At 30.3% G+C, this 27,259-nt stretch overlaps 7 protein-coding genes across 11 annotated transcripts; 4 read left to right on the forward strand and 3 right to left on the reverse strand.

The window, feature by feature from the left end:
* Positions 1–657: 657 nt before the first annotated feature.
* On the reverse strand, positions 658–4,400 carry LOC122523517 (beclin 1-associated autophagy-related key regulator). 2 transcript variants are annotated; one of them, XM_043645309.1, is made up of 9 exons: positions 3,966–4,400; positions 3,605–3,722; positions 3,386–3,467; positions 3,054–3,291; positions 2,805–2,989; positions 2,571–2,724; positions 2,259–2,435; positions 2,056–2,185; positions 658–1,988 (listed from the first exon to the last, which is right to left on the reverse strand). In XM_043645309.1, the coding sequence occupies exons 1-9, from the start codon at positions 4,163–4,165 to the stop codon at positions 1,827–1,829; spliced, it is 1,446 nt and encodes a 481-aa protein (XP_043501244.1). In that variant the 5' UTR covers positions 4,166–4,400; the 3' UTR covers positions 658–1,826. The 2 variants fall into 2 exon arrangements, with proteins under 2 accessions (XP_043501244.1, XP_043501245.1); XM_043645310.1 differs by having other exon boundaries at positions 3,605–3,710; positions 3,966–4,399.
* A 126-nt stretch (positions 4,401–4,526) lies between these two features.
* LOC122523520 (survival of motor neuron-related-splicing factor 30) lies at positions 4,527–6,404 on the forward strand. Its single transcript, XM_043645313.1, has 5 exons — positions 4,527–4,709; positions 4,836–5,059; positions 5,145–5,294; positions 6,023–6,173; positions 6,248–6,404. The coding sequence occupies exons 1-5, from the start codon at positions 4,671–4,673 to the stop codon at positions 6,389–6,391; spliced, it is 708 nt and encodes a 235-aa protein (XP_043501248.1). The 5' UTR covers positions 4,527–4,670; the 3' UTR covers positions 6,392–6,404.
* A 1,097-nt stretch (positions 6,405–7,501) lies between these two features.
* LOC122523065 (lariat debranching enzyme) lies at positions 7,502–9,774 on the reverse strand. Its single transcript, XM_043644607.1, has 6 exons — positions 9,666–9,774; positions 9,113–9,460; positions 8,752–9,043; positions 8,557–8,657; positions 7,735–8,477; positions 7,502–7,645 (listed from the first exon to the last, which is right to left on the reverse strand). The coding sequence occupies exons 2-6, from the start codon at positions 9,307–9,309 to the stop codon at positions 7,563–7,565; spliced, it is 1,416 nt and encodes a 471-aa protein (XP_043500542.1). The 5' UTR covers positions 9,310–9,460; positions 9,666–9,774; the 3' UTR covers positions 7,502–7,562.
* A 127-nt stretch (positions 9,775–9,901) lies between these two features.
* LOC122523066 (39S ribosomal protein L46, mitochondrial) lies at positions 9,902–11,411 on the forward strand. The gene is made up of 5 exons (XM_043644608.1): positions 9,902–10,018; positions 10,097–10,468; positions 10,537–10,679; positions 10,762–11,030; positions 11,132–11,411. The coding sequence occupies exons 1-5, from the start codon at positions 9,970–9,972 to the stop codon at positions 11,187–11,189; spliced, it is 891 nt and encodes a 296-aa protein (XP_043500543.1). The 5' UTR covers positions 9,902–9,969; the 3' UTR covers positions 11,190–11,411.
* On the forward strand, positions 11,263–12,484 carry LOC122523067 (proteasome subunit beta type-1). Its single transcript, XM_043644610.1, has 4 exons — positions 11,263–11,460; positions 11,661–11,850; positions 11,922–12,158; positions 12,234–12,484. The coding sequence occupies exons 1-4, from the start codon at positions 11,360–11,362 to the stop codon at positions 12,417–12,419; spliced, it is 714 nt and encodes a 237-aa protein (XP_043500545.1). The 5' UTR covers positions 11,263–11,359; the 3' UTR covers positions 12,420–12,484.
* A 334-nt stretch (positions 12,485–12,818) lies between these two features.
* Positions 12,819–14,572, reverse strand: LOC122523068 (endothelial differentiation-related factor 1 homolog). The gene is made up of 4 exons (XM_043644611.1): positions 14,334–14,572; positions 13,909–13,960; positions 13,508–13,668; positions 12,819–13,161 (listed from the first exon to the last, which is right to left on the reverse strand). Exons 1-4 carry the CDS (start codon positions 14,406–14,408, stop codon positions 13,006–13,008), a joined length of 444 nt encoding a protein of 147 aa, XP_043500546.1. The 5' UTR covers positions 14,409–14,572; the 3' UTR covers positions 12,819–13,005.
* A 456-nt stretch (positions 14,573–15,028) lies between these two features.
* On the forward strand, positions 15,029–26,367 carry LOC122523659 (CCR4-NOT transcription complex subunit 1). 4 transcript variants are annotated; one of them, XM_043645566.1, is made up of 19 exons: positions 15,029–15,426; positions 16,270–16,482; positions 17,268–17,702; positions 17,775–18,071; positions 18,160–19,103; positions 19,174–19,327; positions 19,410–20,408; positions 20,488–20,811; positions 20,883–20,996; positions 21,066–21,314; positions 21,399–21,695; positions 21,785–22,027; positions 22,280–22,696; positions 22,771–23,034; positions 23,771–23,988; positions 24,079–24,285; positions 24,355–24,481; positions 24,560–26,088; positions 26,168–26,367. In XM_043645566.1, exons 1-19 carry the CDS (start codon positions 15,325–15,327, stop codon positions 26,244–26,246), a joined length of 7,212 nt encoding a protein of 2,403 aa, XP_043501501.1. In that variant the 5' UTR covers positions 15,029–15,324; the 3' UTR covers positions 26,247–26,367. The 4 variants fall into 4 exon arrangements, with proteins under 4 accessions (XP_043501501.1, XP_043501502.1, XP_043501499.1 ...); XM_043645567.1 differs by having other exon boundaries at positions 24,355–24,475; XM_043645564.1 differs by lacking the exon at positions 15,029–15,426 and adding an exon at positions 15,452–15,563.
* Positions 26,368–27,259: the final 892 nt, after the last annotated feature.

A 27,259-nucleotide genomic window follows, 5' to 3' on the forward strand; every position in this document is an offset into this window, starting at 1 on the left:
TATCCTATACTGATTTTTAGAGCAATTAATAAATAATAAAATAAATATGTTATCAAAGAGTTTATATAATGATAAACAACTCCTAGTTCTGTTCAGATCATTTTTGTTTATTTTGTATCACTCATAACTTTGCAGTTTCAAGATAGAAAAATCCCCAGAAGCTTTTTCTAATATTTTTAATGAATTAACGCAAAAAATTTAATTAAAAAAAAAATTTCAAACACATTCTTTCCTCAAAATATTTTTTATATTAAAAATCAACAGATGTACTTGAAACTTTGCAAAATGTCAGATAAGGTTGTGTCGACTATGACCATACCTAACAAAATATTTTTAGTATCTTTTACGCGCGCAATTTGAATAAGAAATTCTAGATACTTTAAAATTATAATATAAACAAAAATAATTTTACATTAAGTAATTTGTTTAAATTTTCAGATATAAATAACATTATTTCTTATCACCGTATTGCATTTAGATGCACAATTATTAATTTTGATTATATTTCTTATAATATCGTATATATTCTGTTTAAAACTATAAATGGAATATTAAGTTTATTTAAATAATAATATATCATTAAATAATTAAATAATTGCACATACACAAGAGCGTGCACCTTCGTAAAGCAAATTTATCAGTAATAGATTAATATAATTCATGTGAATAAGATTTATTTACAATAACATTTTTCGCAGTCACACAGACAATTTTTTGATAAATTTGTATGTTTTTGATTTTGTCTATTTTCGAACAAGTAATTAGTATACTCTTATAATGCATAATAACGACTTATACAATACATTATATTGAATGCTATAAAGGTTGTAATAATAATACAATGTATAAGAATAAGTTAGTTTAATTTAGTTAATGCTATCAACTTGTTCTTACGAGCACATTGGATTTAGCCTATAAATGTACCCTAAAAAAAAGAAAAAGATATAAATATGTTAAGTAATTTATAAAGTTTATAAAATAATCATTAATTTCAAGCGAACGCGAATTATTTTATATTTCTCTTAAAATTATTCATAGTCAAACATTCATAGTCAATAATAACACACTAATCATATGACTCATCTATTATTTTATAAATAAATTAATATAATATTTAATTAACGGAAGTATGATTTATCTTAAATAATTTATATTAAAGAAATACAAAATCACAAAGTACTAAGAAAATAATAGTAATCACTAATAAGGCAGTCGTTGCAAACTCACGTATGTTGCGATATTAAATTATAAGAAAAACGATTATAATGTATTGTAACAGAGAATGGAGGATTCCATTAAAGCAACACATGTTGCTGTACATTGTGCATTCGAAAAAATAAGTCAAATATATATTTTGTTTTTTTTTTTCGTGTCCCATTTCCATCTGAAAACTGCACCATCCGGTACGCATTATTTGCCGTACTTCGGATGGCGTTTAACAGTAGTCAACTTTATCTAGAATTTCTTAAATAGAAATAGAAATGTTTACAACCCTTCAGACTTCAATCATAGCGTAGTTTCTAACATAGTAAAATAATTAGTATTGTTAAATAAAATTCCTTAATAATATCGTATAAGATTTCTGACCATTTGTATGTACAAATTATTTGTACAATATTATTTCTATTATGAAAAATTGTATTTAACAGAAAAAAAGAAATTTAATGTAAAATATAAATGATATTTTCATAAGACATACACTTTAAAGCATTCCTAAAAGATATAGGTTTATATATATAGTTATATTTCAATATGTACGTACATATTGAAAAATTTAATTAAAATCTGTATAAAAGGAATTGTATCGGTAAAAAAAAATAAGCAGTCTATTTATTGGTTGTCCAACCACGCCAAATAGAGGCAATACTGGCCGCAGCACTCGTAACCAAGCCTCCAGCAACGCTCTGATTCACTTGCATAGAAGATTGTTGATTAGCCAAGGATCCAGGAATGGGAACTGTCATTTCAGGACATGCGACATTTGGAACCTTTAAGAAAAATATGGAAAATTTATTCGCTTGTTAAATGAAGTTTAAGAATATAATCATGACTTACTGCTTCCCATTCCCAATTAAAAGCATCCTCTTCTTCATCAGAAGCAGAGTCGTCACTGTTCTCCAAGTCAGGAACTAACTGACTGTACAATTGTGCTATTACATTGGAATCAACTTCCATTGGACCGATCCTATTTAAGAAGATATTTATTGTTATTACTAATAATTATATATTTGTTTTTAATATGAAAAGATATATTGTACCTTCCAAGATCACTGATTTCAGTATTAAGTAAGTGCATTAGATTTTGTAAAGTGTGCATTGGATGAAGAACTGCAATATCTGTATTTTGTGTAAAGCATAAATGTAGAACATTACTGTTAAGTCTTGCTACCTTTCTAGCAAACTTCTGATCCGACATTTCATTGCCACAAAATTCTCTAAAAATGTATTAGTTATAATATTTAACTATATAAATATATACATATATTATATATATATATATATGTGCGTCATCGTAAGTCAATTAAATAAGCCCCAATAAATTATACGAGTATATATAGCTCACCACTTACCCATAACTAAGTTTGTAAGGTAATTTAACATTTACATAGTATGCTATGATATTAACAAGTTGTGTGGCAAAAGTTAAAGCGGCACTGATATTGTATGCTGGATTGTGCAATGGTTCTTTATTAGTACCAGGCACGCTATCTTTATTTGCAGCAACTAAAAGAGAAATTAAAAAAAAAATAGCCAACAACTTCTAATAAATATTTAACGGATAAATTAATATTCAAAATAATTACCCCATAAAGAATAAGCACTGTAATCGCCTGAACCCGGTAATGTTGGTGCTATTATACGATGTTGTACTTCTGAAACATTTTCTGCATCATTAATCCATCTACCCCTAACATACGATGTTCCTGATGCATCTGCTAATGCACAAGTAACCACATCTGCATTTACATCTTCTTCGCTACTACATAAACTGGAAATATTTTACATACATATAATAATCGTTAAAAATTCTCTGATTCTAACATAAAGTTTACCTTTTACTGGATTGCACCTGCGAGAGCGGAAATATGTATTGAATCAATTGTTTAGCTGCAATTCTAATAACTTTCTTTAATTGTTGTCTCTGTCGATCAACCGCTTCTTTATGTTTTTCTTGTTTCAAACACATTGTAGTTGCCAATTTATGTAACCTTTCGATTCTTTCTTCATGTCTAGGAATTCTTAATGCCAACTGAGAATTCACATCTTTCAAAACAGTTAAACGTTGATTACCTAACAAAGATTAAAATTAATATACAATGCATTAATATTTCAAATTAGATTTATACATGTAATCATAATAAATATGATTATTTAATGAAAATACCTCTGCTTATGCTTTGTCTGGTTTCACTAACTAAAAGTTGTAGAAGTCTGATTCTTTCTTTACAAACATTGATATCACATATCTGCAAAAGAAAAAAGAAAAATGTAATGGATAGTAATATGCAATAATGAAATGAAAACTAGCGCAAGCATAATTGAAATCATGAAATATTTTATCTATTATATTTTTATGAAATGAAAACATATATTTAATAAATACCAATTTATCTTTCTGCTTGTGTTTTTCAAGAGCCTTCTTACATTTTTCTTCTAGTTGAGCTCTGGCTGTTTTTAACCGATATAATCGTAATTGCTTATCAGCAAACCTAAATAATATACTATTAAACCATACTATTATTCGGGTCCTTAAATATTGTTTTAATTTGATATACAAAGTCTAGATTAGTGCATTCGACTAATATATCTTATAGTTAAACAAATTAAAAAAAATAATTGTTGTATCTTATTTCAATAATTGTAATACTAGAATTGAAGCTTAAAAACAAATATAAAGTAATAGGAAGAAGAAAATATAATTAGAAATAAGATATTTGATAAGAGATAGTAATGTGTATATATACCGTTCCGTGTAAACAGAAGTTGAATGGACGAAATCTCCATTCTGAACGCAAAAACGACAATAAAAAATTCGTCGAGTATTATGACAGAGTGGACATTTTAATGAATTAAGCGGTATACGACTAGGAATTTCTTCTAAGTCCGATGATAGATGAAAATCAGCAGGAGCGTTACAAGAACCGTCCGAACTGCTTGTCGCCATAACCAAAAACCATCAACCATCAACGCGGACTCCGTCTGTCTGTTGTCACTCATCAGCTGATTCAATATTTACTTTTAATGTCTAAACACACCACATTGACGATACTTGACCTATCAAATAATATTATTATTGTTATTTTTTTTTGTTAATACTTTTATCTAATCTATTATGACGAGGCACTTAATTCGACGGTTAATTTATACGTAATTAACTATTTAAGTATCGAATACTTACAAAAATCAACATTCAGTTTGATTTACGTATTAGTCAATATTAAGTTTGACTTACGTAGTTCATTGGTATATATTTCGTAGTACATAATACATAGGCGAGCGTCATTTTGAACGACGAATACGCCATCTTACGAGATTTAGGTTAATTACTGGAGAACCATTGTGTTTTATCGTAATTAATGTTTTAAGAGTTCATAATAGAAAAACTCGCGGAGGGAGACAATAATAATTATTATTTTATATCTTAGATAATTTATTATTTCGTTCTCACCATGGATGATTTACAAAATTACAAATTACAACTTCAACAGGTAATAATATTACGGATATTTTCTTAACCTTACTAACATTATGTTATCAACATTTAATCTTTGATATATTTTTCATTATTTTAACATTTCAACAGATATTGCATATTATTTGTTTGTTTATTTTAGGTTGAGGCTGCTCTTACGACAGATCCAACCAATGAGGAACTTTTAAAATTAAAAATCGATCTCGAAGAAGTAATAGAGCTAACGCATGATTTAATTAAATCACAACAACAGGAAAAAAGGCAAGCCAATGGCATGGATGCTAAAGATCCTATTTTGCTTGCAGTGTTAGCTAATAAATGGAAGGTTGGTGATCAGTGCATGGCTCCATGGAGCGAAGATGGCAAGTAAGTTCTTAACGGACTACTTATTAATTATAATACATATTATTCACAAATTATTAGATAAGAAACTTCAGTATTTTACTTGTAGGTATTACGAGGCAACCATAGATGTTATAAGCGAGGATGGAGTTGTAAACGTCACATTTAATGAATACAAAAATACTGATGTTACCATGCTCAGTCAACTCAAATCGATAGCCAAAAGGCCAGCCTCCGATTGGGCAGATCAAAAATCAAAGTAAATTATATACAAAGTTTATTAATCCTTTGCACTATAACAACACATGAGACTTGTAATATGCTTTATAATCCAAACATGAGAAACAAAAATCCAAACATCATAAGAAGTTTAAAATATAATATACAACTCAATGCGTTAAATCATATAGTGCAAGGGGTTAAATTTATTAAATTACTATCAATGTATCAATTCATATTTCTACACTTATATTAATAAGTATCATTTAATATTAGTGGAACATGAAGGGATAATTTGTTAAATGATTTAACTATTACTAATCCATTATTCTTTTCTTCGTATTCAAATCCCATTGGTCCACAATAATAATTCTACCGTATGATGTGCTTCCACCTGAAACCCCATTATCATTCATTTGATCCCTTGGTTTCCTGTTATCTATGTACGTCTGTGGATTCCAGGAAAAGGTAAACAGATACCATAGACTTTCTACAACAAATTTATTCTTTGTTTTATTTATAATCCATAATAAAATCTAAGTATTGTTACAGATGTATTAAGAACAGCAGTTGCAAACATGGAATCACATATGTAGTATTATAAGTACTTTTTAATAATCTTTTTTTTTTTATATAAACATTTTACAGATTATTGTATGTACTTTTTATTGTTCGTTAATTGATTAAGATATTAAATTTGAACACTTATATTAATATCCATAATATTATGGTAGTATTGCATTAAATGATGAATTAATTACTTTACAGAAAAATGCAAGCGGCTGCTATTGCAGGAGCTGATCCAAATAAGCAAAGAGAATATCTTAAGAAAAAAAAACAAAGAAAGCTACAACGATTCAAGGAACTTGAGGAGGAACGTGAGATGGAAAAAAATAAATGGTTAGCTTTTACAAATAAGGTAAGCAATAAAAAACAATAATATTACTTTTTACAAACATACAATTATTTAATTAATATTTTATTTATTTTTAGTCTTCGAAGAAGGGTGTAATAAAAAAAAGCATATTTGCGACACCAGAAAATGTTAATGGCAGAGTAGGTATCGGTACATGTGGCGTAAGTGGTCGAGAAATGACTAAGTTTAGTAATGGTGAAAAATGGAGGAGAGGAGCGTGAATATTAATGTAAATAAGGAAAAATATCACACATTTTGTGAGATAGAATTTTGAACCATTGTTAAATTTGATGAAATTCAGTTTCTATGAACACTGAGATTGTATGTTGTATCGTTTTGTGAGAGTGATCGATAAGCACAGAAAAAAATGAAATAATCAATAATAATATCCGAGTGTGCACAGGTATGTAAAAGTTCAATGAATGAAAACTTTTACTCTAATAAATTCTTACATTATTTTGTATTTTTTATCTTATACTATTGAAAAAGAATGACTGTCATGAATAAGTGTTTCTAGATTTAATATCCTTTGTAAGTATAATTTGTTTATAATGAATTAATGATTCAAATAAATGTATATTTTGACGTCATGCTATTGAATTATCTTGCAATCGTGTGTAGTGATTTTTTAAATAATTTTCAAGTAATCATTTTAATTAATATCTATTCTTCAAGATTAACAACCAAGTTAGAATAATGCAAAGAATAACAGAACTATTGGAGAGTTCTGTCTATTTAAATAAGTGCTACGAATCAATTTATCCTGATATTTTAAATAATTATTTAATAGATCAACATTTTGTCTTTTTGAAACAATTAGTCCTATATATTTAACCCTTTGCACTCGAGGACTACAGAGCAGAGTCTTCAAGTTTGAAAACAAATGTGAAATGGCTCTGCTCCTGAGTCATTTCAATTTAAATACAAATAATTTCCTATTCATAACACATAATAAATGTATAATTGGAGTTAAAATAAACTTTCGAGTGCGAAAAGTTAAATTATTATAATCTATAATCATTTCTTTTTTAATATTATAGATTTATTTAATCTAAATATATATATATAAAACATTATGTAATATACAGTGCAATGTATTGTAATGTAATGTAGTTTGATTAATTTGTAAATCATTGAAATATAATAGAAATATTATCTATAATATACATGCATTTATCAATCGATTAATTGATTTTTACTAATCAAGATAAAATATCAATTGGTTTATACATATATTTTCATGACATATATTTCTATATAATATTTTCAAGAGATACTCTATACAAAAAAACGGAATTATGCATATGGAGATTTGGAATAAGTAAACTATGTAAGGTTTTACATCAATGATCTTCTTTCTGTCTTTTTGAAAAAAAAAAGTTTTGCTCACATTTAAAGAGTATTAGAATACATAGAATAATTTCTTCTTTTAAACTTTTTACAATTTGGTTCTACCTGTGTAATGGGATTATTACCTGTAAGATAAACAAAAAAATAGAATAATGTATGTATTTATAATCGTTTTTATTAACTATATTTATACATTATTATTTAAAATACTTACTATCAGATTTTATACTTTCTACTGGTAGTACATCGCTATAATTTTTATCGACCATGTCTATAGTATTGTTTGCACTATCCCCGCATGCACCGTCTTCTTCGTACGTGATGCAGAAATCACTAGATTCTAATGTACTTTCTAATGTCGATTCCATTGATGTTTCACTAACCTTTGTTTCTTTTGCATTTAGTATAATTTGCAATAATACTGAAGGATCATCTATGCCCAAAGTATTACAAAATTCAGTAGTTTGATCATTTATTATCAATTTAGGTGTTTCATATTGACAGTTCGTTGAATTTGGGTTATAAGGTTCAACAGTTCGTGTAAAATTAATTGGTATTTTTAAATCATAATTAAATTTCTTTAATACATTCTCTTTTTCTTTAGCAGTTGGTGTAAACGTCCATCTGCCTGTGCCATGTTGTCCAGGCATGTAATGAGTTCCATTCTTAACGCTGAGTAAATGATTTGTTAAAAATAGAATAGTTAACCACTCTAAATCATAACTGAGAGTTAATGGTACATTAGGATTATGATCTAGCTCTAAAACTTGAAGAAACTTTCTTTTTGGTAAACACTTATCCAATGCTAAAAATTTTGTTACTCTAGTTCCATCTTTTTCAGGGATAAGAGCTGCAAATTTACAATGTAAATGCGCAGAAAACCAATATGATGGATAATGGTATTGCAATAGTTCCATGTTCGCTGGACTACCAAGTGCATTGTTTTCAATATCAGTCCTAGGATATAATACTTAATATACTATATGTTATTTTTAAATATTTTAATCTATATCAAAGTGCAAGAAAAGATAAATACTTAAAATATGGTTTGTTTATTAATAGCTTATCTTCATCTCCGTACTTAGTTACTCCTTTTGGCCAATCGTGAGATAAAAAAATATCAATTTTACCAGAGATCTGTTAACAAAAAATTACTTGTAAATAATATATATATAATTTAAAATTGTTAATGAATACATATATACATATACACATATATATAAACAGTTACCTGTTTTAGTCGAAATATTTCTATATTTCTAACATGATAAACACTGCGTATTGTACTTTTAGTGTAAGGTGGTGTCTCGTAATGTCCTTGTAACCAATCATGATTCTTATAAATGCCAGAAATTCCAGCAATCCTAATACCACCTATTGTTATAACATTAGCATAACCAAGATAATAAATATTAGGAGCAACCCATCCACCATATGGTAATTCTTGAAGATAATTTGATGCTTCGTGATTACCACCAATAAAAATAGTTAATACTGGAGCAACCTTTTCTCCTGAGTAATATCTATAAGGTATTTATACAATTAAATCATTAATTATTATGACATTGTAACTTCTTATCGTTAATACTTACTTGTAAAAAGTACACATGTTTTTATACTTATCAGGTACCGCCATACATTTTAGATCACATAAGTTTCTTGTTGACTGAAAATCTCCGCAGCATATTAATAAATCTATTTTTTTCCCATTGACTTTTTCAATCTCTTGTAAGCTATTGTAAATAATTTCTAATTCACCGTGGGCACATCCTTCTATTGCGATTCTCATGTTGTAATTCAAAATAATTGATTACAAAAAAAGAAATTGATTTTATTTATTCTTATTTTGATATAGTAAATTAATAATAATGTTTTTATCTTTTCCTTTTTAATTCTTGGTTATAATAGTACAACACCCATTATAAAATGTAGAATCAAATCTAAAATAAAAATATAATGAATAAAAACAATTCAATTCGTGTATATTGTATAAAATTAATACAGTAAATCAAATAGTGTCTTCATAATTAATTTAAATGCCGATATTTCATTTTTATAGAAACAATTTAAATTAATCGAGTAATATTAAAAAGAAATTAATTTGTTATATAAAAAAAGGTTATATATTTCACATTATTTACATACTTAATTTAAATATAAAAATAAATTTAAACGTCTTGTAATGAAGGAAAGTGTAATATAACCAAACTTTTTAACGTCTCTAGTATCGGTTTTTGGAAGTCAACTTGGTAGCCATATCTTTGGCTGTTCACTTTATTATTATATTTATTCAATTTCGAATTAAACATAGCATACTTATCGAAGAATATAATTAAAAAATATTAAATTAAAAACCTAATATAAAAAGTATATCATATTTATTTTACTTAGTCACATTTAATTAAATTTAAAGTTAATATTTGTTAGGTTATATTAAAAGAAGAAAAAAATGTTCAAGCAGGCTTTCAAAGCATCATTGAAAGTTGATGTTTCATTATGTAAATAAAATTATATATTAATAATATTCTATTTTAAAGTAATATATATATATTGTAATAAAATTAAATTTTTTACAGGTATTTTAAGAGAAGTTAAGAATACAATTCCTGTCTTTCAATGGTATTGTAAAAGATTAATAAGCACAAATAAAAATAATAAATCCAAATGGGATTTGTTAACTGCTGTATGTCTTGAACGTCATCCAATTATAACAAAACCAATGAATGAATTAGAATCAAATTATTATAATTTATTAAAGAGAATAGAATATGAAAATAGCATGAAGTCAGATTTCGAGCTCCAAATAGAAAAAGAAAAACTCAAGAAAGAACAGCCGTTGGATGTGAAAGCTGCAGATATGGATGTCGTTTCTTTACAAACAATGCAAGAATTTGAAGATACGTGTCAAGAAGAATTAAAAAACTTTCAATTCGCACCTAAAGTTACAGGTATATAAATTCAGTAATAATTCACAATAGATTATTGTATTATATTTTTAATACATTTCTCATTTTAGATTATGATAAATCTAACGACAAGACTAGTCTTCAGCAGAAGTTGGACAGAACGTTAGTTTTACTCGTAGAACAGAATATCAATGGTGATGCATCTTGGATTCCACCTCAGGGTATTAGAAAAGAAGGTGAAACGATGAGACAAGTAAGAGAGCATATTATTTTTATTATATATAAATATATTTAATAAAACTATAATATTAAGTAAATCTTTTACAATGTTAAAGGCAGCGGAGAGAGTATTGCAAGAATTTTGTGGTACAGAATTGATGGTTAAATTTTATGGAAATGCACCTATCGGTTTCTATAAATATAAATATTTAGAGCCGAATAAAGAAAGCGGCAAGTACGGTGCTAAGGTATTTTATTATTTAGCTCGATACATAAATGGATCTGTTGCAAATGATTTGAAATATCAATGGTTAGATAAGGCAGAATTAGAGAAAACTGTCCCTCTGAAATTTTATCAACATATATCTAATTTTTTAATATTTGAGTAAGCAATATTATTTATTTGCATAATATAAATAAATGATTTATTGTAAGATTGAAATGTTTTTAAACCCTCTTGAGAATTATTTATATCATTAATGACAGTTTTCATCGGTATGTGAAACACGTGGTTATGTTATATTCGTCGCACGTGAGTGGCTGATACGAAACTATCACGACCAATAGTAAATCAGCATATTTCCACGCAACGATTATCGATATCATCGAGTGTGCGACATATGTACAAATTAATTAAGTTCGATTGAAAGTGTATTGTCATTCACAGTCGGTCTTAAATCTTTTTAAAATTTCAATATTTCTTTCTTTAAAAATATGGCTCTTTATTCTCCGAATGGAATGTCACGGGGTTTACCTGATTATGAAAGAGAGGGAATTAAACAAGTAAATTTCAGCCCTTACGCTGATAATGGAGGGTAAAATATAAATCTAACCTAATATTGTTTAGTCAATAATTTTCAAAATTCATATACAAATATAATATATTTAATATTTATTCGTTTGGATATATATATCCATAAATAAATTAAAATTCATTTAATATTTGTTGTATATATATATATATAGTAAATATAATATTTCATAATAATTAAGTATTGAACATTAATTTTTGTAGAAGCGTCGTTGCTCTTGCTGGTGAAGATTTTTGTATAATTGCTGCAGATAATCGACTTAGTACAGGATATTCTATTTGTACTAGGGAACAGGAAAAATTGTTTTCTTTGTCGGATACAACTGTCTTAGGTTGTTCTGGTTGTTGGTGCGATACATTAAGTTTGACTCGACTGCTAGCTGCTCGTATGCAGGTAATTTAAGATTATAATATGTAAATATATTAATTTGTAACAGAACTATTTATTAAAATTATTTTTAAAAGATGTACGAGCATGAACATCAAAAGAAGATGACAACACCAGCTGTAGCTCAAATGCTTTCAGCTATGCTCTACTATAAAAGATTTTTCCCTTATTACGTAAGCAATGTACTTGCTGGATTAGATGAGAATGGTAAAGGATGCGTTTACAGTTACGATCCTATAGGACACTGCGAAAAGTCAATGTACAGAGCTGGAGGATCTGCTGGTGCACTTTTACAACCGCTTCTTGATAATCAGGTATACAATGAAGGTTGAAACATAAAATTAAATAGAATTCTGTTAATATTTATATTTATTTGATGCGATTTTCAGATTGGATATAAAAATCAAGAAGGTGTTACACCAGAATTACTTACAAAAGAAAAAGCATTATTAGTATTGAAAGATGTTTTTATATCTGCTGCAGAAAGAGATATTTACACTGGCGATGGGATAAGCATAAAAGTTATTACCAAAGATGGTATAACCAGTGGTAGCTTCCCGTTAAGAAAGGATTAAAATATTGGATATGATGTATGAATTATTGTGGTGATATATAAATAAAGTTTTTGCTTTCATACATACCTCAATGTTTCGTATATAATCATAATTACAAATATTAATATGCAGTTATACATAAAGAGAAAAGTTTAGTATTATACTACAACATGTATGCGTGCAAAATATCTAATAATTGATTATTTCATATACAGTTTTTATGCTAGTCGAATGATTGATTACTATTCGGCATTCTATCATAAATTAATAACTTTATTTGATCATTGATTTATAATGCTATTTAATTAACATTTGATGCAATTAGTAATTTATAATTTAAATAGATTTAATAAATGTTTTATATAAAGGTAACTGAATAAACTTTATTGAATTTGTAATTATGATATTCTAATATATATATACTCGTATATCACTTGTTTTATTTTACAGAGCAAAGAGACAAACAGTAGCATGTAATATCAAAATAACCGAAGGAAAGAAAGATAGGTAATTTCAATGACTTTTTTTTCTACCGTCTTTCTTAGAAGTTTTTTTTGCTGGAGCAATATATAAGAATAGAAAGTAAAGATTCCAACTCCCCCGAGATTCACTTCTTCGTCCCGGGGGCTATTAACGGTTTCCCACGATCCTTTCCCCTCAATTTTATGCCAAGCACTCGCTCTATTTTACCAATAACCATTTGGTTGGGGATTCCACGACCGGCCTCATAATCATTTATTACTTGTGCCTTTTCATTAACTTTCTGCAAAAAAAGAATATGTAAACGATTAATCACTTAGTATAAATATTAATACAATAGCAAATATTTATCAAGAGTTATAATCACAAGACATCATAAATGATTACCGTTTAGAAGTAATTAGCTAATTTTTATTGTTTTCTAACAATTAGCTAATTAAATCAAACCCACCATAACATGGCGACTTACTTCAACACTTTTAACATTATCATTCTTTATAACTTGAAATTTCTTGTGTTTATAATTGTATTATTCTTTTTTATGATGTACATAGAAACCAATCTTTAATAGAAGCTTTAGAATACATTTTGCAGATATAAACGAATATATCCGAGCTACACAATATTACCGTAGCAAGATCTTTCTGGGACAATCCTTTACCCTGTCGACCTTGCTGTATAAGCTTTCCCAAATCAAGAGGAATTTTATCATGCTTAAGTTCTTCAGTTTCACGATCTAATTTAGCAGTGTTCTTTGTGGTAACGTGTTGTTTATTTGCACCACCACCCCCTGACATAAAAAATAAACCAAAGGACATTTAAAACATTGATGGATCTTCTTTTATAAATAATACAAGAATAATATTATTTATTTAAATATCATAAAATTTTTTAGTTTGTTTAATTGATAATTAGATGATATTAGTATGCTTTAAATGTCTAAATTGATCGGAATATTTGATTTGATACTCGTTTATCTTTTTTTAAAAGCTCGAAGATATTTTGTGGATCATGGAAAAACAAAACTTACATTTTGCTTGTGTTTCAACAGCAAAACCTTGACGTCGCGCTGCATTCACTGCCTGTAAATATAAATATTGTTACACAACTTCTTTTACATAATTATTCTTGATAAGAAGAAAAAAGATGTTAAATTAGGCTCGATACAGTTATTGACATAGATAAGATTAGGTCAAACGTAAAAGTTTTTTTATTTCTAATTCTTTTCTTTCCCTTGATAACTACTTTTGTTTATCTGTCGTTCTTAATTTAAAAAAAATCAAACTTTTTCAATTGTTTTATTTTGGTACTACTTGGCTAGATTTACATTAAAAGATAAAATTTAAAAAATCCTCATTAATCTTATCTAGATAATTATTTTTAAATAAACAGTAATAAAAATCTAATGTAATATATTTCTAATATGTTCTAAACAGCACAGATTTAATACAGTACCTGTTCTGATTTTAACGTCGATGCTTTAGGTGCACGTTTTCGTAAAGTAATCGGTGCTGTATCCCAGTCAGACATACTGACAATTTAATTTTATTTATTTAATTCGATATAAAATGTGCTTTTTTTTTATCTAGCACGCAATTCTCAAATAGATCTGTCTTTTCCAGTAACTTCTTTTCTAACGTTCACAAAGTTACCATTATTAAGTCGAATTCTATACCCCACGGATGATTCTATCAAGGCTCGAAATGTGTTCCAGAAGTCACAATAATTGTCACGGAAGTATGATTTGTGTAATCTTTACGACGTCTCATACGTTCGATTTAATCAAATTGATATAATATTAATACGAAATTTTTAAATAAATTTCCCCTATAACCATTAACTTAATTATTTAAATTTCCTATTTAATTCGTTTTACAATCAATTAAAAATCTTTGGAAATTACATAATTGTTATTATTGGACAAGAAAAAGAACATTCTTAGGAATAATATCAAATTCTTTTTTATTCTCTATAAATAAATCTATTATTAATAAAATAAAACAAAAAAGTATGTGTGCATAATGAAAATTTGATAAACAAATAAAATATTTATGTATTAGTTGCACAATTGATGTATGTCGGACAGCTCTGATTGGACCGGTACAGTGCGCTCTACCGACAAATCGTCGGAATTATCGATATTAACTAATTCAAGTAGGAATTTAGAAGAACCAGTTGAAGAGGTCAGTGGAGTGTTATAAAGTGTGAGTGGTGATGTGTGATATAATATTGCTCCGTGTGTCAAGTTTTCAGTATTATTCTGTTGTGCTCGCCATGAAGTTAATCTAAAATAGTATTTCAAAATATTAATCCCGATGTTGGTCGCAGGATTGTGCCAATGTAGTTTTCATGCTTTTTACGAAGAAAGAATCCGGGGAGGCAATTCGTGGATACCGAAGAAAGCTTCAAACGTGTTTGAAGCTTTCGAGGTCGTATTCATGGAACTATGAACCTGGACTCGTTGTCTTTTACTTTGTCACAAATCAGTTACTTGGTTGCCAATTTGAATAAGAAAAATTTTCGGGACAGCTGCAAGGAAATATCACTTGTAAGTGTTAAAATTAAAAAATAAAAATGGCGGGGCACGAAGGTGAAGAGTGTGAGGGGCGGAGGGTCAGGTTACGGGGGGAAAAGAAAGCAAAGAAGAAGAAGAAGAAGAAAGGTCTAAGGACCTGTTGTTCTATTGTACGTCTCTTTCCCTCCTCCTTCTCCTCATTCTGTTTCTCCTCCTTTCCCTCCCGCCTTTCTTTTTCTGACGCGATCACGCCGTTTCGATGATAGCACAATATGCTTTCCAAGCATTGTATTCAATACTTTTTTTCGTATTTTATCGTTACAAATTACTTTATGATCTCGAAAAATTAATCGTTGGGATACAGCCAATTATTTCCCATCTACGTAGTTCTTTTCGTGTTTCATAACCACAACGCGTCTCATATATCTTTAAATTGGTTTCTAACTTCAAACGATACACATTATAACGTATTCTTTTGAATAGGTATTCAATCGATCGAACATTTTTTCGTTCCTGTACCTCTCGTGCGAAATTTATTTTTCCGTTAGTATATCGATCATTGTTATCGCGATACATCGGTTACGTTTCTTAATTCGATCTTAAAATATATTTTTGCGCTATTTTAAATATAGTTTAGACTAGAGAGAGGAGAGTGTGTGTATGTATATGTGTGTGTGTGTGTGAGAGAGAGAGAGAGAGAGAGAGAGAAATAGAAAGAGAGAGAACATACTGTGTTAGCTATTTCACGACTTATTTTTACATATAATATATTTGTTTTATTTTATTTTTACTTATTGATGTATGTATATGCATGTAAAGTATTATTTATAAGAAATAATTGTTAATTATAAAATCAGTCACTATTCTCTATTTCAGTTGGTACAGTGGAAAGGTCTGGAAGCAGACCGACACTTGCTGCGCTCTTTGCTCTCATACGTCGATTTCTCTACTGGAGAGCCACCGGAATCAAGTGCGAAGGATTATTTTCAAGTACAGCTTCTAAAGCAAGAGTGTACCAATCTGCTCAGCAAGCCTTCTCTGATTTCTAACTTCTGTTTTGCAATAGATCATCCTTTACATCAACAGAAGGTTTACTTTTGCATGTCCTATTTATTTCCATTTTATAATACAGTATATTTTATCAAGCGTTATCTTTGTCTTAATATACAGGCAGTCAAAGATTTATCCAGTCAAATAGTGTTCCTGTATTCTGTGCACGAAAATAATAAAAAGATGTTATATAAACATAAATCATTTAAAGCTTTATTAACATGTTGAGTGCTATATCAGTTCCTGGGAACTGATAGTAAACTTTTCATTTGGACAGAGCGGGTTCTAAGGACTGACAGCGAACTTTTCGATGGTCGACATTGGTGCATGAGACCGGCATTGTTAAGGGTTAAATTATTAATGATATTTAAAAAAATTATGGTATAATTTTAATGAACTTTATTAAAATATTTTAAGCAAAGAAAAGGTTGAGATTTGCACATATTACAGTGCAAGTACTTCCTCGCTGTCGCCTGAGCGAAAAGAATACCAAAATCGGTGCTGCACTCAACATGTTAAAAAATTATGACTTAAATTTTAAATGTTCATGTTTACTCAGTAATGGGATTGTCCTTAAATTTCCAGTCGATTATGTTACACTTAAAGTGATATTTAATGAAGACTTAAATAACTTATGTTTGTATAATATTATTTTTTTATTTTCATGTGTAAAATATGCTGACACTGTTTAGCTAGAAAAACCTCAGACAACCTGTATAAGTTGATAATAAAAGAAAAAGAAATTTAACCTTTTCTAGAATAATATAGTTTGTCATGTAGCTTGTATACATTAAATTTTCTTTCTTTTTTTTTTTTTCTTTTAGACTTTGAATCCATCGCCACAGTTTTTTTTACACCTGAAGAAGGTACTCGGACTGACATTGGTACAAGAAGTTGCTTATGCTATCGTACTACAACATTCAGAAAATATTGATATTCGTACATTGTCTCAAGAATACGTTAAAAAACAATTACCCGAATTAATTAAAAATTATATTAATTCGGAGACAAGCAATAAGAATCACGAGGAGGGATTACACGATTCATCGCCAGAAGTTTTGCACCTTATACTTTCGCAGGTTTTTCATATTCCTAATCAATTTGGTGTTTCTTCTGAAGCTAAGGAAAAATTTCTCAAGAATTTAAGGCGCGATTTTCCCCGTGAACTGGTACCAGTGGTGCTAGCACCACTCTTGTATCCAGGCGACGGGGAAACTCCGCAAGCCAAAATTGAATTAAACATGGCTGTCAATCAAATGGTTCGTAATAATTATTATTATTTATATTTGCAATTGGAAGGTGTTATTATATTTGGAAAATGTTTATTTTAGGATGGCACTTCGCTAGTGGAGTTGATCATGGAGTTAGGATATGGATTCACTAGTAGCGTAGAAGAATGTCGATCAGCGTTGGCTGGCCTAGGAGCCAGAGAAATATCTCCAGCATGCATTGCTCGAGTTTTATCTCACATGGCACGTAGTTGTAATAATCTCGATGATGCCGGAGGCTTACAATCATTTTGGGGAAATTCTGCTTCTACTCAAGATGCTAATAAAGAAAAAACATCAGAAAATATCCCTCCAACCACTTGGAATGTTGAAGTTTTTATTCAGACTTTGAAGGAAACGGTATGTAACTCAATTTCTTCATGAATTCAACATTTATTTGTATATTTTTCTTTATTTTTTATTTTCTTTCTTTCTTCTATTGTTTTAGCAATCAACAATACTATGGAACGAAGTTATAGTGAAATTGGATCATGCTGAGTTTATCATCAAAGATAGGCAGGGATTGAATTTATTAATTATGGGATTGAGATTAGGTTTGCAACATCAAGGATATCCTCCAGATGTCTTTCCTGTAGAACTTTTTTATCGACATTGGGAAAATGTAGAGGGTCAATTTTCTTTAGTGCAACAAATTTTGAAGTGTCCTGACATATTTTGTTTCGCTGATTATCCATACCATTCAGTTACTGTTGACGTATTAAAGGCAGCTCCAGAAGGAGATAGCAAGGAAGCACAAACATGGAGATCATTGTACTTTGTTGAATTACTTTTACATATTGCTGAGAGGGGTTTGTATGGACCAGTTCAAGAAATCTTTAAGTGGCCTATTCAACATTGTCCGGACGTACTTGTCTTAGCATTACTACAAATTAATCCGCCTATAACTTTACTTAGACAAGAATTGTTAAGTACACTTATGCCTATATTTTTTGGAAATCATCCTAATTCAGCAGTGATTTTACATCATGCGTGGCATGCTAATAATGTGAAAATCAAATCTATTATTATGCATGCAATGGCTGAATGGTATATACGTGGCGACCATGATCAGACAAGACTGTCGCGCATTTTAGATGTTGCGCAAGATCTTAAAGCATTATCAGCGTTGTTGAATGCACAATCATTTCCATTTGTTATTGACCTAGCATGTCTAGCGTCTCGACGTGAATATTTGAAATTAGAAAAATGGTTGACTGATAAGATTAGAGACCATGGAGATGTGTTTGTTGCTGCTTGTGTTAAATTTTTACAAAGACGGTGTCCACAAGTAATGGGCCCTGGTATTAAAGAAGATCCTACAGTGCCCAAGGCAAGTCAGTTGCCACAAGAAACGCTTACAACAATACTTGCTTGCTTGCAAGTGTGTGCTGGGTAAGTTTTTTAGTAGTAAATGTCTTTCTGTAAGTTCTTAAACTTATTGTTGGATAATTTTTATTTTCAGGAGTGTTTCTCAAGAGTGTTCCGACGCAATAATGGCAATGGTACAAAATTGCAGTTTAATGTTAAATAAAAGCACCATGAGTAGACCACCACCGCCAGGAGTTTTAAGACACAGAGGTTTAGAACCATTTAATCCTGCGACATTAGGAGGACAGGTATGTATTCACTTGTAGATAAATCTTGAAACGTTAATTATATTTGTCATAATTTATGTTAATACGTATTTTAATATTTTAGCTGTTTTCTTCTAAGCAAGTGGATCCACTTGGAAATTTAAGTACAAGTCTTGCTTCTATGGGGTTAGGATCCAGTCTCGGACCACCTAGTAGTTCTGCATTTAATTTACCAGGAGCACTTGGGCCTTTAGTTTCAGCACCTGGATCTCCTTCCAGATTAACAGGACCATCTCCAAGTCCATTCCCAATGTTACCATTATCTTCACAACTTCATTCTGGTCCGGTTGGGACACAAGGCCCTTCTGTTTTACCCGGAAGTACAATAGGAGGGTTAGGAAGACTCGGCCCACCAACGGGTATAGAAAAAGCAAGAATTCCTGAAACATCCACTTTATTTCCTGATATGCCTCAAAATGTATCAAAAGAAATCGAAGACGAAGCTAATAGCTACTTTCAATGCATATACAATCATCCACCTCATCCAACCTTATCTATCGATGAAGTTCTTGATATGCTGAAAAAATTTCAAGATTCAGGCAGTAAAAGAGAGAGAGAAGTATTCAATTGTATGCTTCGAAATTTGTTCGAAGAATATCGTTTTTTTCCTCAATATCCAGATAAAGAACTTCAAATAACAGCACAATTATTTGGTGGGATAATTGAAAGGGGTCTTGTGAATAGCTATATGACACTTGGATTAGCATTAAGATTTGTTCTTGATGCTTTGAGAAAGCCAGATGGTAGCAAAATGTATTATTTTGGTATAACAGCCCTAGATCGTTTTAAAAGTCGTTTAAAAGATTATCAAACGTATTGCGAACATGTGAGAAACATCCAGCACTTTAGTGAATTTCCACCGCACTTAATTGAGTATATAGAATATGGTTTGCAAGGACAAGAACCTCCTACTAGACCTCAGGGTCCTGTTCTTCCTAAAACAATAGCTGCTATGTTAGCTCCAGTTACAACGCCATACAAGACTATTACCACCACAACTATAACAACAAGTACGACTCAGGCTAAACCTTCCACGACACCAACTACTTCACTTTCTGCCAGAGTAAATATATTATATAGAAATATTTTATTTAACAAAATGATTTGCATTAATTTATCATTGTGTTGTGTTTTAATCTCAGCCTTCTATTGCAAATGCAACTAATATCGATACGTTGCTCGTGGCAACGGATAAAGAGGAAAAAATTACAACACCACCTGAAGCGTTACAAGACAAAACTGCATTTATTTTTAATAATCTTAGTCAATTAAATTTGCAACAAAAGTGTGATGAAATTCGAGAAATAGTCACCGAAGATTATTGGCCCTGGATGGCACAATATTTGGTTATGAAACGTGCTAGCATTGAATTAAATTTTCATGCTTTATATTCGAATTTTTTAGATTGTTTAAAACTTCCAGAAGTTAATAAAATGGTAACCAGAGAAACGTTCAGAAACATTAAGGTAATTACAACTAAGCGTTCATTTATACGTATAAATCTTTTATGTTAAATGATTATCAATTTTTTTATCAGGTATTATTACGCAGTGATAAAGGAATAGCTAATTTTTCTGATAGATCTCTTTTAAAAAATTTAGGACATTGGCTTGGAATGTTAACTCTCGGTAGAAATAAGCCTATTTTACAGGTAATTTTATTTTTAAATACACGATATATGTTATTATATTGTATTAATATTCTAATTTTAATATGACAGGTGGACATTGATTTAAAAAGTTTATTAGTTGAAGCATATCACAAAGGTCAACAAGAACTTCTTTATGTTGTACCTTTCGTTGCTAAAGTTTTGGAAAGTTGTGCAAAAAGTCGTGTTTTTCGTCCTCCCAATCCATGGACAATGGCGATTATGAATGTATTAGCAGAACTTCATCAAGAGCCAGATTTAAAGTTGAATTTAAAATTTGAAATTGAAGTGCTTTGTAAAAACTTGAGTATTGATGTTGGAGTAAGTTTTACATAATTGTATCTTTTAATTTTTATTTATTTTTTTATTTTTTTCAGATAATAAAATAATTATTTCATCTTATAGGAATTAAAACCAGCAGTTTATTTAAAAGATCCAGAGAAATTACGCAACTTGGACTATCAATTGTCGCATCCTAATAAAAAAGCAGAAACAGGAAACAATCAACAACAACCGCAAGCTCCTATCGAAGAATTAGTTGGACCAACGACAGCAGGAACTATAGTTGCTCAACAACCACCACCCCCTGCTAACACGACACCGTCTTTGCCTACTGGGCCACCAGAACCACGTTTTAGTTATATGGATATATCTGTTACAGGCATTACTAACATTTCTCAACATATTGCTATTAATAATCAAGTACGTATTAAATAAATAAAGTATTTCAAAGTTTTAGAATATAATTAATCATAAGATTACAACTTTATTAACATATTATTTATTTTCAGTTACCTTTATTTCAAACGCATCCTCATTTAAAACAGTTTATTCGTCCTGCTGTTGAAAGAGCTATACAAGAATGGATACATCCAGTAGTCGATCGATCTATAAAAATAGCTTTAACTACTAGCGAACAAATAGTAAGAAAAGATTTTGCTTTAGATCCTGAAGAAGTAAGAATGCGAACAGCGGCACGTCATATGGTTCGCAATTTAACTGCTGGAATGGCTATGATTACATGTAGAGATCAGGTAAATTATCAACATATTATTGATTAATATTAGAGATCTTTTCTATTTCGTTGATCAACACATTGTTCATTTTCTTGGTTTCAATTTTTTTTTTTTCCTTTCTTTTCCTTTTTTTTTTTTTTTCATTTTCCGGTGGACAACGTATAGTTGATGGACATAGTCACCCAAAAGTTATCGACCTTTTACGGTAGAAATGTATGATAGAATCATGTATGTATATATATGATTTATTAGTTGTTTTTTTCTTTTTAGATTTTAACGTCAATAAGTACAAATCTGAAGCAAGCTTTTCTAACAGCAATGATGGGTACAACTGCTCAGCAAAAAGAATTAGCAGAGCAAGCTGCAACTGTTGTAGCTACCGATAATATGGAACTTGCTTGCGCGTTTGTACAAAAAACAGCTGTTGAAAAAGCAATACCAGAAATGGACAAACGTTTGTTGAATGAAATTGAATTAAGAAAAATTGCACGACAGGAAGGAAGAAGATATTGCGATCCTTTAGCTAAATATCAAGCTGAAAGAATGCCAGAACAAATTCGATTAAAAGTTGGTGGAGTAACTCCTCAGCAAATGGCTGTGTATGAAGAATTTGCTAGAAATATTCCTGGATTTTTGCCATTATCTGAAAGAGATACTCAAGCGCTTTTCGTGCCAAAACCAGTGACGGTAATTTTCAAATTTAATTTATTCTTTTCATAATATCATTAATATTAATTCTTTTCTATATTTTCGTTTTTAAGGAAACTACTGTAGCTCCGTTTGCTACCAATTCAGCCGTTGCAGTAGCAACAGCACAACAAGTAGCTGCTTACGCAGCTGCTGTAAGTAACGATGAAGTTGGAGCGATGTTAGAAAAACTAGCAGCCGAGGTAGACGTCTTGCTTTCTGCAATGGGTCCAGCAGCACCGCCTCAACATCATGTAGCACTTCATAGTCTTTTAGAATCTATTATTCATACTAGAAGATCAAGAGATGCAGGTGCTGCAATGACGCTTCTGAAAAAAGTAAGAACTCCTCCATAATACTAAATATATGGAACTAATAATATTTATTAACCCCTTGCATTATTTTCACGAGTCTGACTCGTGATGAAAATTTTAGGCCGAACATAAATATCACGAGTCAGGCTCGTAATCGACATTTTGGGCTAAACATGAATATCACGAGCTGTACTCGTGGTCTTAATCTCGGGCCAAACAAGAACATCTGAATGGACTCATATCTCTTCTTTTCTCTTCTTTATATGAATAAATATTTTATATCTTAATTCCCAATGCAGTTTACGTGCTACTTAGGATACATTGTCGTAGTCAAAATAACATTTGAAAACGTAGTAAATATATGCATTCGACGAGGCCAAGAAAGCTTCAATCATTCTTCAATTGTGTTACTATTCCATTACACGAGGTGTACACATTTCGTAGTCTTCTTCACAAAAAATAATATTCTTGATCATTTCTAATTTTGTCAAACCCCCCAGCATGTATAAAAAAAAGGAGAAAAAAGTTTTGGATTCAAATTCATTTGAATTTCACAAGAACACCATCACATGAAGTAAACACGAGCGTGGCTATTTTACACTCAGTTGTAAGATATCGTGTTTAAAGTTCTGACTCTCGGGTTCTGTCGCTTCGACTCTTTTTGCGACAATTTGCGTGCATAGGGGTTAGGCACGGCTTATTCTGAATTTCAGCATAGTGCAAGGGGTTAAAAATAATTCCATTGCAACGAATATTTCAGGCAGTCGAAGGATTGCTGGATGGTCCTACTATATCTAGTGGAGTGATGGATTCAGAAATAATCCTACGTTATAGAGAACTTCATTTACGTATTCTGAAATGTCTTCAAGATCCACGTGCTTATGGTATGCAGTGGACAAACAAACACGTCACTCGTTTCTTAACGGAATGTAGAGAAGATTTTCGTTATAACTTTGAAGCAGTGGATTGTTTGATAAGGTATATTTAAACATATAAAACTTAACAGTTACAGCATATAATTCACAATGGTAATTTATATGAAATTATATGAATGTTTTAACTTTTTAGATCTCATTTGATCAGTCTTCCACAGTATGATTTATCTCTAGCGCAAGCTATGGATGCTAGTAATGCTATGGCAACTGCATTTGCTATGCAGTTGGTTCAGCTATACCTTATTGATGAGAGACAAACGACACATGTAACAGAATCTGATCTGTTTCACACGATTGAAATACTTGTGAGAATTACACATCATAGAGCTCCACCAGAAGGGTAAATATTATACTAATATTAGAGATATTGCATTATGTTACAATGTTTCTTTTTATGTGTTTCCTATAGAATTCCACTCTTTAGACTTACCAGTCTAATAGATTCCTTACGTGCAAATCATGACCCTGCAGTACTAGCCGATCGTGCACCTGCAGGACCGACAGCACATATCCATTCTGGAATTCTCCAGGTGAGAGTAAGTAAATTCTGCGGTATTTTAGGTTCAAAGATATTAGTTTTAATTTGTTATTTATTTCTTACTTCTTAATTACAGGCCCGTGATTTTGATGATCCGCCAGGATTAATGGAGAAAACTGAATATTTATTACGTGAATGGGTTACAATGCATCATAATCCTACTAATTCTCGTGATCCTACTAAAGCATTTGGAATGTTCGTTCATCAAATGAATATCCATGGAATTTTAAAAACTGATGACCTCATAACTAGATTTTTTAAATTAAGCACTCAAATGTGCGTGGACCTTTGTTATCGTGCATTAACTGAAACCAATGCGGTTGCTTCAGTTGTTCGCGCGAAATGTTTTCACTCGTTAGACGCTTTTGTGCGCTTAGTTGCACTATTGGTAAAACATTCTGGTGATACAACAAATACTCATACGAAAATCAATTTATTAAACAAAGTACTTGGAATAGTTGCTGGAGTATTATTGCAAGATCACGAAATGCGTGGAACAGATTTCCAACAATTACCATACCATAGAATTTTCATCATGCTCTTCTTAGAGCTTTGTGCTCCTGAACCTGTATTAGAAGCAGTCAATTACCAAGTTTTGACAGCCTTCTGTCATACGTTACACATATTAAGACCTGCCAAAGCTTCAGGCTTTTGTTATGCCTGGTTGGAACTCGTTTCCCACAGGGTTTTCATTGGACGTATGCTAGCTATTACTCCCCAACAAAAATGTTGGGGAATGTATGCTCAACTTCTGATCGACTTATTCAAATATCTTGCTCCTTATCTGCGCAACGCAGAACTTGCAAAACCCGTAACGCTTCTGTACAAAGGTACTCTTCGAGTATTACTCGTATTACTTCACGATTTTCCAGAGTTCCTTTGCGATTATCATTATGGATTTTGTGACGTAATTCCACCCAATTGTATACAAATGAGAAATCTTATATTAAGCGCATTCCCAAGAAATATGCGCTTGCCTGATCCATTTACTCCCAATTTAAAAGTTGATATGCTTCAAGAAATTGCCCATGCTCCAAGAGTGCTAACTAATTTTGCTTCCATGATTCAACCACTCAGTTTTAAAAAGGAATTAGATTCTTATTTGAAAGCTCGTGCACCAGTTACATTCTTGTCAGAATTACGCAGCAATCTACAAGTATCTCAGGAAGCTGGTGTAAGATATAACATTCAGTTGATGAATGCTTTAGTTCTTTATGTTGGAACCCAAGCAATTTCCTTCATACGTAGTAAAGGCCATACACCTAACATGTCTACAATCGCGCATTCTGCGCACATGGACATATTCCAAAATCTTGCTGTCGATCTTGATACCGAAGGTCGTTACTTATTTTTAAATGCTATTGCTAATCAGCTTCGCTATCCCAATAGCCATACACATTATTTCAGTTGTACGCTACTTTATTTATTTGCTGAAGCCAATACTGAAGCAATACAGGAACAAATTACGAGGGTCCTTCTCGAAAGACTCATTGTCAACAGACCTCATCCTTGGGGCCTTCTTATTACATTCATCGAACTCATTAAGAATCCTACATACAAATTCTGGACGCACGAATTTGTTCATTGCGCTCCAGAAATAGAAAAGTATGTTTTGTAGATATTATCTTTTTTTATTTTTATTCTTATATATAAGAGACGTTAAAACATATAATTTTTATTGCAGGTTGTTCGAATCAGTAGCTCGATCATGTATGGTTCAAAAACAAGTGCAGCCTACACCCGAATCAGAAATTCCGGAGTGATAAGATATTTTGTTTTCCATTGTCTATTTATGTACAGTAAACAAAACAAACGAACAATCGTAAATAAGTAAGTGTAAAAAGTTGTTATTGTACGAATAGATGTACCATACATTGGGCATAATATTTCTTGATGGTTAGGTATTAAATATATATATATATATATATATATGTAAATATGGAGCAATATTCAAAAATCATTCATTGTGACTAAATGTCGTATATTGTTATTAACAATTTATTTATCGTTCTCTACGGAGAAGATGAAGATATATACATACCTTTCATATATACATATATATACATATATATATTTTAATGAAACTGCGGCAAAACGTATATATACGCCTTAAATAGTAAAAGGGTTAATTATATATACTTTAAGAATTAAGTGAACCATTATTATGTTAATATTTTAATAAAAAACCGTTGCATTAATGGAAATGAAAGCAACGAATATTATAGTCTTATAAAATGTGTCTTTCGAAGAATACATATAAAAATAAGAAAAGAGAGAAGAAAGAGAGCGTGAGTGAGAATGTGTGTCATTATACATCGTACATGTTATATAGCACAAATGTCGGTTTAAATGCATCATGTTAAAATACATGAAAATAATGGTGTTCAATACACATATATAATATATATTTATATATATATATATTATAGTACTAAAAATTTTGTTAGGTTAAATTAAATAATATAATAATTTACGTTATAAGAGTATATAAATACATTATAGAGTATATATATATATATATATTATATATATATATATATTAATTCGACGTTTAAGGATTATAATCAATCGCGAATATGTTTATTTAGTAATTATTATTATTATTACCATTATAATTATCACCCAGATGTTTTACAATGCATTTGGAACTCTGTGAAATAAGATGTAGTTAACTAAAAAATTATTACTATTTACTTTTGGTGTAGTTTTGTAAGAATTGTAGTTATGAAGTGCATACAAAAAAACTAACTAATTAACTAATGGAGAAACACAAATG

This window comes from Polistes fuscatus, unplaced genomic scaffold (assembly GCF_010416935.1).
Source record: "Polistes fuscatus isolate 324 unplaced genomic scaffold, CU_Pfus_HIC Scaffold6, whole genome shotgun sequence".
NCBI classification, from domain to species: domain Eukaryota; kingdom Metazoa; phylum Arthropoda; class Insecta; order Hymenoptera; family Vespidae; genus Polistes; species Polistes fuscatus.

What these genes read in the sequence shown, in the direction of transcription:
- LOC122523068 (XM_043644611.1), bottom strand. Translation starts at nt 14,408, where the DNA reads ATGTCTGACTGGGATACAGCACCGATTACTTTACGAAAACGTGCACCT. An exon ending in CGACGTTAAAATCAGAACAG is followed by an intron (nt 13,961 to 14,333) that starts GTACTGTATTAA and finishes TTATATTTACAG; the next exon opens with GCAGTGAATGCAGCGCGACG. An exon ending in CCCAGAAAGATCTTGCTACG is followed by an intron (nt 13,162 to 13,507) that starts GTAATATTGTGT and finishes CTTTTTTTGCAG; the next exon opens with AAAGTTAATGAAAAGGCACA.
- LOC122523520 (XM_043645313.1), top strand. Translation starts at nt 4,671, where the DNA reads ATGGATGATTTACAAAATTACAAATTACAACTTCAACAG. An exon ending in ACAAATTACAACTTCAACAG is followed by an intron (nt 4,710 to 4,835) that starts GTAATAATATTA and finishes TGTTTATTTTAG; the next exon opens with GTTGAGGCTGCTCTTACGAC. An exon ending in TGGGCAGATCAAAAATCAAA is followed by an intron (nt 5,295 to 6,022) that starts GTAAATTATATA and finishes ATTACTTTACAG; the next exon opens with AAAAATGCAAGCGGCTGCTA.
- LOC122523067 (XM_043644610.1), top strand. Translation starts at nt 11,360, where the DNA reads ATGGCTCTTTATTCTCCGAATGGAATGTCACGGGGTTTACCTGATTAT. An exon ending in CCTTACGCTGATAATGGAGG is followed by an intron (nt 11,461 to 11,660) that starts GTAAAATATAAA and finishes TAATTTTTGTAG; the next exon opens with AAGCGTCGTTGCTCTTGCTG. An exon ending in TGCTAGCTGCTCGTATGCAG is followed by an intron (nt 11,851 to 11,921) that starts GTAATTTAAGAT and finishes TATTTTTAAAAG; the next exon opens with ATGTACGAGCATGAACATCA.
- LOC122523659 (XM_043645564.1), top strand. Translation starts at nt 15,453, where the DNA reads ATGGCGGGGCACGAAGGTGAAGAGTGTGAGGGGCGGAGGGTCAGGTTA. An exon ending in TCGTGCCAAAACCAGTGACG is followed by an intron (nt 22,697 to 22,770) that starts GTAATTTTCAAA and finishes TTCGTTTTTAAG; the next exon opens with GAAACTACTGTAGCTCCGTT. An exon ending in GCAGTGGATTGTTTGATAAG is followed by an intron (nt 23,989 to 24,078) that starts GTATATTTAAAC and finishes TTAACTTTTTAG; the next exon opens with ATCTCATTTGATCAGTCTTC.
- LOC122523065 (XM_043644607.1), bottom strand. Translation starts at nt 9,309, where the DNA reads ATGAGAATCGCAATAGAAGGATGTGCCCACGGTGAATTAGAAATTATT. An exon ending in AAATATTTCGACTAAAACAG is followed by an intron (nt 8,658 to 8,751) that starts GTAACTGTTTAT and finishes TTTTGTTAACAG; the next exon opens with ATCTCTGGTAAAATTGATAT. An exon ending in AGAAAGTATAAAATCTGATA is followed by an intron (nt 7,646 to 7,734) that starts GTAAGTATTTTA and finishes TTTATCTTACAG; the next exon opens with GTAATAATCCCATTACACAG.
- LOC122523517 (XM_043645309.1), bottom strand. Translation starts at nt 4,165, where the DNA reads ATGGCGACAAGCAGTTCGGACGGTTCTTGTAACGCTCCTGCTGATTTT. An exon ending in ACTTCTGTTTACACGGAACG is followed by an intron (nt 3,723 to 3,965) that starts GTATATATACAC and finishes ATGGTTTAATAG; the next exon opens with TATATTATTTAGGTTTGCTG. An exon ending in CAGGTGCAATCCAGTAAAAG is followed by an intron (nt 2,990 to 3,053) that starts GTAAACTTTATG and finishes AAATATTTCCAG; the next exon opens with TTTATGTAGTAGCGAAGAAG.
- LOC122523066 (XM_043644608.1), top strand. Translation starts at nt 9,970, where the DNA reads ATGTTCAAGCAGGCTTTCAAAGCATCATTGAAAGTTGATGTTTCATTA. An exon ending in ATTCGCACCTAAAGTTACAG is followed by an intron (nt 10,469 to 10,536) that starts GTATATAAATTC and finishes TTCTCATTTTAG; the next exon opens with ATTATGATAAATCTAACGAC. An exon ending in AAGGTGAAACGATGAGACAA is followed by an intron (nt 10,680 to 10,761) that starts GTAAGAGAGCAT and finishes ACAATGTTAAAG; the next exon opens with GCAGCGGAGAGAGTATTGCA.